At 40.2% G+C, this 11,305-nt stretch overlaps 1 protein-coding gene across 2 annotated transcripts in view; it reads right to left on the reverse strand.

Annotated features, from left to right (window-relative positions):
* The window catches only part of Abca9 (ATP binding cassette subfamily A member 9), a 68,424-nt gene that overhangs the window by 12,841 nt on the left and 44,278 nt on the right, over nucleotides 1-11,305 (reverse strand). For both annotated transcript variants that reach the window (XM_021211669.2, XM_029545735.1), the window contains 5 exons: nucleotides 6,776-6,895; nucleotides 4,436-4,504; nucleotides 3,315-3,406; nucleotides 1,658-1,778; nucleotides 541-658 (listed from right to left, as the gene is read on the reverse strand). In XM_021211669.2, coding sequence (XP_021067328.1) covers nucleotides 541-658; nucleotides 1,658-1,778; nucleotides 3,315-3,406; nucleotides 4,436-4,504; nucleotides 6,776-6,895 — 520 coding nt within the window. The remainder of the gene's footprint in view (nucleotides 1-540; nucleotides 659-1,657; nucleotides 1,779-3,314; nucleotides 3,407-4,435; nucleotides 4,505-6,775; nucleotides 6,896-11,305) is intronic.

Below are 11,305 nucleotides of genomic sequence, written 5' to 3' on the forward strand. Positions count from 1 at the left end.
CCAGCCTGGTCTACAGAGTGAGTTCCAGGACAGCCAGGGCTACACAGAGAAACACTGTCTCAAAAAATAAAACAAACAAACAAAAAAACCAACAAAAAACAAACAAACAAACAAAAAGAATAAAAGATGCACTGTTGTAACCCTGTCAGTCCATTTACTTTCACCCAATGCCAGAACTTAGAATGTAACTCATTGGTAGAATGTTTGACTAGCATGCAGAAGGACCTGTGTTTTATCCTCAACATCAAAAAGTAAACAATTATTTGAAATATTTAATACTTAAAATCAATGCTATCCTTTTTTTTTTTTTTTACCTCTTTCTGTAGGATTTAAGGGACAGGCCATAACTCTCTACCTTTGCAAAGAAAATCTGTTCTATTAAAGCCTAGGTTTATCAACTGAAGGCACAGCCTGAACCCCATGGTAAGCCAGCTGCCTCAGTGCTCACCATGAGATGAACCCTGTCCCAGACATGCATGCCTCTTAGAAAGATCCCGTCTTCAGAGCCCACAGCAACTCTGGTGAACTGTGGTTGCCAACCTTTTTTAACACAGAAGGAGATGTTCCTTGTGGCAATCTTTTTCTTCGTTTTGGAAAAGCACCTTCTCGTTCTGCCTGGATATTCCTTCCGCAGACAGCTTGCAATGATGACCGGTTTCTGTGAAGACAGATGAAAACCAGTGTAGCATTTTTCTTATTCTGTCCACCCCCCCCCCCCCCNCCCCGAGAGACTGCTCACACCTCTTCCCCCAGGTCTTTCCTTGTACAGAACCATGAGTCCACCCACTCCTGCTATAATCTGCTGTTTTTAAGGGAACCATCCCAAGTCCCCTATGGACATTTGATTTACAGTGCTGTGTGTGATGTGTGCTTGCCAGTCTGCAGAGAGCTGGAATGAGGCCATCCACATAAACTAATAATTTGTTAATACACACACACACACACACACACACATATGCACAAGCACATGCACATAGACACAGCACAAAGAAAGTCTCTTCTTAATTGTTTGCAGCTAGTTTAACTTGAATTATAAAACTCATAAAAGCCGGGGCTTAAGAGATGGCTCAGTGGTTAAGAGCACTTGCTGCTCTTGCAGAGAGGATCTTGGTTTGGTTTCTGGCACCCACATGAAGTGGCTCAGAACTGCCTGTCAATTCAGTTATAGGAGAATTTGACATCCTCATCTTATTTCTAGCACTTATGGGCATCCATATAAAATGATACAGTACAGACACTCAGGCACAGGCATATACACGTATGCAGAAAATACAAAACAAATCTTTAAAAGAGGCTCTTTAACATCTTAAGGTTTTTTAAATGTTTAACCATACTTATCAAAACTGTGACTCTAAAAATAAATTAACACGTTGACCGATTGATGATTGATTGGTTGATTGATTGATTGATTAACTGATTGTGTGCATGTGTGTATCCTTTGCTTTCATAGCTTGTAGGCACTGCATACCTATTTACATCAAGGTATGCACTAAAAAAGCAAAAGAACACACACACACACACACACACACACACACGCACACACGCACACACACACACACACACACACACACACACACCAGCAGGCCTTTAAGAGAATTAAGATGGGAACACTTCTCACTTCTCTAGCAGCAGAATGGATTACTTTCATGAGCTCTACCTCATCCGTCTGTAGGGTAGCCATGGCGCCCGTTGTTCTCACTCTTTCCATTTGAACATCTTCATCCTCTTCTCCGGGCTCTTCTGGGTTTGGAAAAGCATGACAGCTTCTCGGAGAAATTCTAAAGGCAAAAGGGCATGTCCAACTTATCCATTATCGAAATACGTGGACCGGAAATGGAGCACGACTCCGTTCTTCTACTCTGTCGTGCATCTTTCAAATACTCTCATCTCTCTCCATCAACTGGTCAAATGATGCTGCTGTTCACTTTTGCTTTGTACATGGGTATATGTCTCCTAATTGGGTGATGACGTTCTCTCTCTTCAACTAGCAAAGCAGCACGCACCCTCTGTCAGTGAATGTCAAGGCAGCTTTCTTCAAGGAAAGAGATCTAGAAATGCGTTTGGGTTATATTTTATAATTCCCAAAGTTTCCTAAGGATGAAGGGCCAGAGCACATTATTTAGGAACCTCTCTCATGAATCCAGGGTGTCTGAGCAGAACCCCAATGTGTACGCAGTTACTTGGCGTGTTACCTCTTAGAAATCTGTAGTCAGTCCTTGCCACCGCTATAAGACAAGATCTTTCATCAACCGTAACTGAGTCAGCTGATTGTTTCTTCTCTCCCTTGGGTCACCTTAATTACTATGCTTGCTTGGTTTCCCTAAAATACGATGTCATCTTGTCATTCTTCTTTTCATCAAACTTAGATTTGAATTTGGTTTTCATCTTGTTGGGGAAGCAAGGTGTGTGTGTGGTGGTTTGAACAAAAATGGCCTCCATAGTCAAAGGTGTTTGAGTGTTTGGTCACCAGATAGTGGAACGGCTTTGGAAGGATTAAGAGGTAGGTGTGGTTCTGGTGGATTAGGTGTGACCATGCTGGAGTAGGTGTGTCACAAGGGATGGGCTTTGAGATTTCGAAGCCCATGCCAAGTCCAGTCTCCCCCTCTATCTCTTTGGCTGCCGTCTGTGCATCAGGATGGAAAGCTCTGGGCTACTACTCTAACATGTCTGCTTCCCATCATGATAATCATGGAGTAAACCTCTAGAACATTAAGCAAGGCCCAGTTAAGTGCTTTCTTCTGTAAGAGCTGCTTTAGTAATGGCATCTCTACAAGACAATAGAAGATTAACTAAGACAGTGTGTCAAACACACTTGTGTATTAGTTTCTCATTAAGTAATGTTCAATACCTTCCCCATACTTCCCTATTGATTATCTTCCAATATTCAGCTTCACTTTTATTTTCTGGTATTTTCCTATATAAGCCTTTAAATTTGCCCTGGCTGTCTTCACACGTCTGTGGGAAAAGGGAAGGCATCTCAGATTTTGACTTGCTGCTCACATGTATTTCCTTCTTGGACTGTCAACATGTGTCCAGTTGTTTATCTGTAGTTGTCTGTACTTTTAAAATACTATCTCTTGTATCTCTTGTATCTCAAGTGTGCCAGTAGAATTCCTTCTCTTAATTTGACGTCTTGTGTACACTAATGTTGCTTTTCCCACTAGACTGTAAGATAATGAATTATAATAATTTTGCCTACAATACAAGCCCTTCAAAACAACCCTGATCCCCCCTCCCAATTAGTTCAGGCATATTAAAATGTCTAAAGAATAAAGGTTAAATGAAACATGAAATTCTATTTGAATGCTGTCAACCTGAAAACAGGGTCCACTCTCAATGACTTCTTCCTGAGGCATCTTTCCAGACATCGCAGAATAAAAAAGAAAAGGAGAAAATGAAGGTAAGGCTAGGGACAGAGAGAGAAAAACAAAATTAGCTTCATCATAAAAATAATTGTTATCATATTAGAGTTAATTTAATGAGACTGACCATCTATAAAATGGATCTGATAGCATTCTCACAAAGCTGGAGACAACCTATTTGACATTTATGAAGCTGTTAAAGTTACCTCTTTTGTTATTCAACACAGGAATAATATAAGCATAGTGAGAGCGGGCCAGTGAGAAGGCTCAGTTGATAAAGGTGCTTGCTGCCAAGCCTGATGACCTCAGTTCAGTCCCCAGGTCCCACACAGTGAAAGGGAAAATGAATCCCACGAGTTGTTCTCTGACTTCCAAGTGTATGACATAACAGGCACCCCAAATAGAAAGAAAGGAAGGAAGGAAGGAAGGAAGGAAGGAAGGAAGAAAGAAAGAAAGAAAGAAAGAAAGAAAGAAAGAAAGAAAGAAAGGAAGGAAGGAAGAAAGGAAGGAGAGAGAAAGAAAGGAAGGAGGGAAGGAAGGAAGGAAGGAAGGAAGGAAGGAAGGAAGGAAGGAAGAAAGGAAGGAAGATAAAGAAATGCAAAAGGAAGCTGGGTGTGGTGGCGCACACCTTTAATCCCAGCACTCAGGAGGCAGAGGTAGGCAGATTTCTGAGTTCGAGACCAGCCTGGTCTACAAAGTGAGTTCCAGGACAGCCAGGGCTATACAGAGAAACCCTGTCTTGAAAAATCAAAATGAAAAAAAAAAAAAGAAATGCAGAAGGATACCAACATAGTAGTAATAAGTTGATACAAGTACTACTACTGATATTTAGAGTTTGGACTTCATGCTTGTCATCGGATTATCACTGCCACATTAGTGGTTTGTACTTAAAGTTCTGTGTGTGTGTGTGTGTGCGCGCATGCGCGTGTGCATGCATGCACACATATATGTATTACTTCTTATTCCTAAAATGTCCACATATTTTTTTTAATTTGTTGAAACCCAAGGGGACTCTGATTGTATAAACCTGTCTCCTAACACACGAACATTAAAAAGAGGAAATGCCGTCTTACTATCAGCAATGCCAGAAATACAAGTTGAGATTCTGATGCTCCTAAGTAATCCACAGAGTCGTAAGAAACCTGCAAAATGAGAAGCCATGGTCAGGTGAGCGTCCCTCTGATTGTGACTTGCCCTCTTTGCAATGAGTCCCCACTTGGCCTGGGTGTTTCCATGAACGTGAGCTTGTCCACAGGACAGGGTGCAGGTTGCTGTTCTGTGCAACACTGAGAGTGAGCAGGGTTGAGGTGCTGTATTGGCAGGAGCCACTGAAGACACGGGCAAGTCTTTCTGAAGCAAACCCTCTCCCTTAGCTGTGCTCCATGACGTTTCGTTCTTAGTCACACTCTTTCTCTCTGTTCTCCTCCTCTAGGGACCCTGGGCTCATATCACTCTATTCTCCTGAATCCACCTTTGGAAATAACCATGACCATTCCCCAAACCAGACATAAGTCTTTATATGGAGTGTCACTTGTATACGCTTAAATATATTGTCCCATTAGATCTCGTTTGACCATGAGTATGGGCCAATTCTACTTCTTCATCAAGGGACCCTTTGGGTAGTTTTATCTCTCAGTTCTGTTCCCACAGCTCTGAAAATCCTAGTGGTTCACTCCCAGAGATAATTTTTCATATATTTCCTCTGCTCTCAAAAATGCTAATTCTGCCTTGGACATATCACACACAATGACTACAATTCTTACCCCACCCCACCACCCCCACACACAAATAAACATTCAAAAGAGAGGTATCTCATTTTCCAAAAGAGATATGGCCTATTTTCTATCCCCACACACTCTGCTCTATTCTTAAGTGGATGTATGGTCCTGTTTTACAGACAGTAACCTCTCCACTTGTACAATGCATGCTTACGTTTTTCAATCAGCTTCTTGGAGTTTTTACTCCCTAGATAAAACCTTCCTTTCTTTTCATGAAGAATTTTGTATCTCCTATCAGCACAGTATGACACTTCTTGGGGAAAACAATGGATTGAAGGTATCTCCCACCCTCCTGATTCTCCTGCTCTTCTTGACATAAAATGGCATGGCATGCTCACCCACAGGCATGGCCAGCCCTTGCTCACCTCCCCTTCTCTGCTAGGCTCACTTAGTAAAGCTGATGCCTTCATCACAACAGATACTATCAGTATCACCAGTGACCTCCATGTCCTTAGACAGATTGGTCTTTTCCCAGTTGCATTTGATAGTTTAATTAATCTTTTAATTAATTAATTATTTTCCCAGACTATCCAGTAGCATTTGATAGTTTATTCTTTTTAAATTAATTAATTTAATATATATTAAGTTATATGTAATATATATATATATATATATATATATATATATATATATATATATATATATATATATATATATATATATATATATATTTACACTCCGTATTTTATTCCCTTCCCCCATCCATCCTCCGACTGTCCCACATCCCATACCTCCTCCCGCTCCACGTGGATGTCCCCACCCCCCCACCCCACCTGACTTCCAAACTCCCTAGAACCTCCAGTCTCTTGAGTGTTAGGTGCATCACCTCTGAATGAACCAGACCTGGCAGTCCTCTGCTGTATGTGTGTTGGGGGCCTCATATCTGCTGGTGTATGCTGCCTGTTTGGTGGTTCAGTGTTTGAGAGATCTTGGAGGGCCAGATTAATTGAGACTGATGGTCCTCCTACAGGATCACCCTTTTCACCCTTGGAATCTGACAGGACTGCGGAGGCAGAGTTTCTGAGTGGGGATCTGGCACTCGGAAGTCAGCCATTTCTCTCTGATTTACTGACTCTTCCTCTCCCCAAACCTCTGAATTTCAGGGTTCAAAGTCAAGTTTCTGTCTCCCTTTTTTATTTCAATGTCTATTTCCTGTGTAGGTTACACTACTCGGTTATATTGTTTTACCAACACTCATAAACATGAATCTCAGGTAGTCTGCTGTGTTCTCAGTCTCCCAGAGGCTAAACTCCAGATCTACACATCCAACTGGCTGCTGAGTGCTTTTTCTTTTCATGCATCTCTCATTAGCCCTAAACCTAATACATCCTAACCTTAACAGAAAAGGGGTGACTCCACCACCTCCTATTAGGGTCCCCCAGAATAAAGGCTGTCAAATGCTACCACTCTGGAGTTTCCTTTGGCCTTCATAAACTAGAGCAGGGCCTTTGACTCAAAAAGAATGTGGCTGTGCTCTTTGCATGCTGTAGAGAGATCATTATCTGAAAAAAAAAACCACAGCTTCAGACTTTGCATAGCCTGGGACTGACTTTGTAATATTTTTGATTTTGTAATATTCAAGGCTTCCCTGGGCGGCTATACGTTTGATAATAGTAGGAGCATGAAATCACTTACCTCGGAAAAAATCAATAGCGAGCCAATCAGTGTGAAGGGAGGAACTAAAAAGGTACAGATTAGCAGCTCTAGAAAGCCATACTCGTTTATGTCGGTAGCAACAATGAAGAAGATGGTGACCTGCAATGGGAGCATCGTGTGATGTCACCAACGGGGAGTGATGTGCAATAGAGGAATTCATCTCACCAACATTCCTGTTACAGATTTCTAATTCATTCAATAGAGCACTGCCACAATTGTGGCTACTTCTTGGATGTCATGAGTATACTGGCAGGCCCCCACTTCTCACACACAATGCAGGTAAAAATCGGATTCTGATGATGGCGTCCTTGACTGTTTATTTCTGTGCACCATCTTTATTCACCTCGAAAAACCTCGGATATGTCTTTAAGTCTAAAATCCTGGCTGTTAATTTTCAAACCTAGTGATTGACTGGATATGTAAGAGTTTATAATTTTGTCTTAGAAATTTTGTTTTTGGTTTGTTTGTTTGTTTATCTGGCCCTAATCATTCTGGTCTACCTTAATGTTTTCCATGTCAATGCTTTCAGTGTCAAAGATTAAAATCTTCTATGAGATTTTAATTATATTATTACTTTATGCATACAGGACTTTATTTTTGCCCAGATGTATCTCTGCAGACCATGCGCATGCCTGGGGCCTGCAGAGGCCAGAAAAGGATGTTAGATTCTCTGGGACTGAAGTTATTGATCCAGCTGTGAGCCACCAGGTAAGTGCCAGGATTGAACCCAGGTCCTCTGGGAGAGCAACCAGTGCTCTTAAGCACTCAGCCATCTTCCCAGCTTCCCCCAAATTAAAATCTGCTCTGTGCATTTGAAAATCGACAGTTGTCAAAAATATTTCCAAAAAAAATTTTTTGACATTTTGTTCCTCTAATGGATTGAAGTGTACATTCACTAACTGTTGTAGGTACCACCATCCAATTGCTAAGACTAAATGAGAAATTTATAATTTTAACATGTGATATGATATTTGTCATTGGTTTCTCAGATCGCTCTTCCTGTATCTTTCTTTGCTTTTTACTGGGCATGTTTCAGAAACCATGTGATTCCCTTCTCTTTTGATAGTTACTAATGCCCAATCGCCACTGCATACTGGAATTGATCATTGTTGATTATTTTTCATTATTATTCTTTTGGAAACATTTTGATATGTTTTTATCAGGAGCCATAATGGGACAAGCTAATAACTAGCAGGTGATCATCCTGAAGTGGCCTGCTTCAGATTATTAGATAATCTGCAACAGGTGCAAGGCTGTAAGGGATTCATTTTAGGAAAGGTTCCTGCTATTAGTATACTTTTCCTGTTATTATCAAAGATATAGAACTATTGCTAAGCAGTAGCACACCCCTTTAGAGCAGATCTCTGCAGATCCACGAAAATGTCTTGTAGTGATGCTATATAGACAAATAGATAATTTAAGTCTTAATGATGATCCTATAAGAATTCCTAAAAAGTATACGTGTGTGATTATTAAGCTCTTTTATAGTGGGACTGCTATTAGGTCCTTTTCTGATATTCAAAACTGCAATGAGAACTCTACCAGTCTCCCAAGTGTCATCAGTTAATTGCTCTTAGATGGTAACCAGACTTTCTCCTACTCAGAGCACATTCCAAGAGGTTGTAAAACAATTAACCAACAGTCATAAAAAGGGAACTAACCAATTATTATAGGTGTTAGGACAGAAGATAAAATGTTGACTGGGTTTATCTATACAAAACTTTGCTAATAACTTAGTTATAGTTTTAACCCTTCAGTGAACCTATGGAGCTGAGACAGGTGATGGAGGTTTAGCTAGATAATTTACTGCTAATGGATATGCATGTAAACATTCTCTGTTGTAAACTTACATTTCAATTTATGATTTGATTTTGTGCATGATGTTTTGATGAACTTTGTAACATGTGATTATGTATTCTGAAAGATGTTTAAGTGCTAAGGACAAAGAGAAGAGTCAGGACTGTAGTGAGAGGAACAGAGGTGAGAAGAACTGAACTCTGAGAGAAAACTAAGCTGAGGAGAACTGAACTCTGAGAGAAAACTGAGCTGAGGAGAAGTTCTTAGAACTCAAGAACATAGAAGTATAGGCATAGCTTTGGGAGAAAAGACATTGAGAGTAAGAGCATTGCTATGACTTCAGAACAGGAGGAGAGAACAAGATTAGAAGGAGAATGAAGAATGGAATAACTTAGAAACTATAGGTAAGATAAAAAAGCTAAGAGAGCAATGTGCAGAATGCAGAGGGAAGGAGGAAAAAAGAAGACACTGCAGAGAGCAGAAGGAGCAGGCAGGCTTCTCCTTACCATGGGACAGAACAGTTCATTTCTTAATAACAAAGCAGGCTTAGTCTTATAAAAGGAACCAAGCTTTTTTCTTAGAAACATGGGTTTAATTCATTTAGCATTAAAGGGGTAGAAGCTTTTTCTTTCTCTATGCCATAAAAATTGGAGCTCATTTTTCATCCAGAATGAGTGAGTTCTTCCTGCACCAGTGCTTGGTCTTTTGCTCCATATGCATATGTAAGTATGTAATTGGGAGAATGTATTCATGTGTGTGTGCATAAGTATGTAATTGTAAGAATGCATGAAAGCTGGACTCAACTGGTTTGAATGAAATGTATAAATGAACATATATAAATCTGTATATGAACTTATGTGAGATTGTGCATATTCACTTATGTAAAAGTTTTTCCTTCTGCGAGTGTTATTCTCTTCACCTGGTTCAATAGAAATTTACTGCTCCAAACTTCCCCCAAGTAAACAAGCATGCCAAGAATTCTCATTCTCTCTCTCTCTCTCTCTCTCTCTCTCTCTCTCTCTCTCTCTCTCTCTCTGACACAAGACACACACACACACACACACACACAAACACAGAGTACTGGATTGAACCTAGTATCACTTATGCATGGCAAGTGTTCTGTCACTAAGCTACAGACCCACTGATTTTACGTTTCTTAGTTTTTTGTTTTTGTCTAATTTTTTAAAAAGATTTATTTATTTATTTATTTATTTATTTAATGTGGATGAATACACTGTAGATGTATTCAGGCATACCAGAAGAGGGCGTCAGATCACATGGCAGATGGTTGTGAGACACCATGTGGTTCCTGGGAATTGAACTCAGAACCTCTGGAAGAGCAGTCAGTGCTCTTAACTGCTGAGGTATCTCTCCAGCCCTGTTTCTTAGTTTTAAAATTGTTTCCAAATGGAACTATTTCACTTTATGGGTCTTTTTTTCCCAGTCTAAGTGTTTAAATATATTATCTTTTTTTCTAAATTTATTTAGTGTTCAGGAACATTTTGTATTAGGGTTAACTCTTATCATTGTATAATCTACAGATTTTTTGAAGTTACTGTAACACGTGTTTACCACTGTAGTAGTAGAAAAAATATTTAATTGCCCTAAATGTTCTCCATGCTTACCTGCTCATCTTTCCTCCCCATAACCCTAGGTGACCAGGTGACCACAAATGTTTTTATTATTCTCATAGCTTTGCTGGGATGCCCTGTAATTGGATTCATGGAGTGTAGCTCTTTTCACATTGTCTTCAAGTTTACTTTGTGTTTTCCAGGGACTGATAGCTCATTTCTCCTTAGTAATAAATACTATTCTATCACATAGCTACATGTTCATTTATTTAACCATTTACCATCTTGACTATGTCTTGGTTTCACCCTCTATTTGGCCAATTATTTATAAAGCTGGTATATTTGTGAAGTCTTTGTGTGTACTGAATGATTTTATTTGTTTTTTTTGTTTGAAGAAACTTTGTAAGAAATTCCTTGAGTTCATATTACTGTAAACAACTTCTGATGGTTTGTATAAGCTCAGCCTAGGGAGTGGCACTATCGGAAGGTGTAACCCTGCTGGAGTAGGTGTGGCCTTGTTGGAGTTGGTGTGGCACTGCTGGGGTAGAAGTGGCCTTGCTGGAGTAGGTGTGGCACTGTGGGTGTGGGCTTTTAAGACCCTCATCCTAGCTGCCTGGAGGCCAGTATTCTGCTATTAGCCTTCAGATGAAGATGTAGAATTCCCAGCTCCTCCTGTACCATGCCTGCCTAGATGATAATGAACTGAACCTCTGAACTTGTAAGCCAGCCCTAATTAAATGTTGTCCTTAAAAGAGTTGCCTTGGTCATAGTGTCTGCTCACAGCAGTAAAACCCTAAAGAGACAGCTCATTTGCAAGATACCGAAAGTGAACATCCAAAGTATAATTCCTATGAATTCAATTGTTAGGCTTATATCCACAAATACAGGTATACACAAATGTGCCAAAGTTTTCATAATACCGACTTTTTGTCAGTATAATTGATAACAGCACTGTCTTAGTCAGGGTTTCTATTCCTGCACAAACATCATGACCAAGAAGCAAGTTGGGGAGGAAAGGGTTTATTCGGCTTACACTTCCATACTGCTGTTCATCTACAAGGAAGTCAGGACTGGAACTCAAGCAGGTCAGAAAGCAGGAGCTGATGCAGAGGCCATGGAGGGATGTTCTTTGCTGGCTTGC

Source organism: Mus pahari, chromosome 14 (genome assembly GCF_900095145.1).
Source record: "Mus pahari chromosome 14, PAHARI_EIJ_v1.1, whole genome shotgun sequence".
NCBI classification, from domain to species: domain Eukaryota; kingdom Metazoa; phylum Chordata; class Mammalia; order Rodentia; family Muridae; genus Mus; species Mus pahari.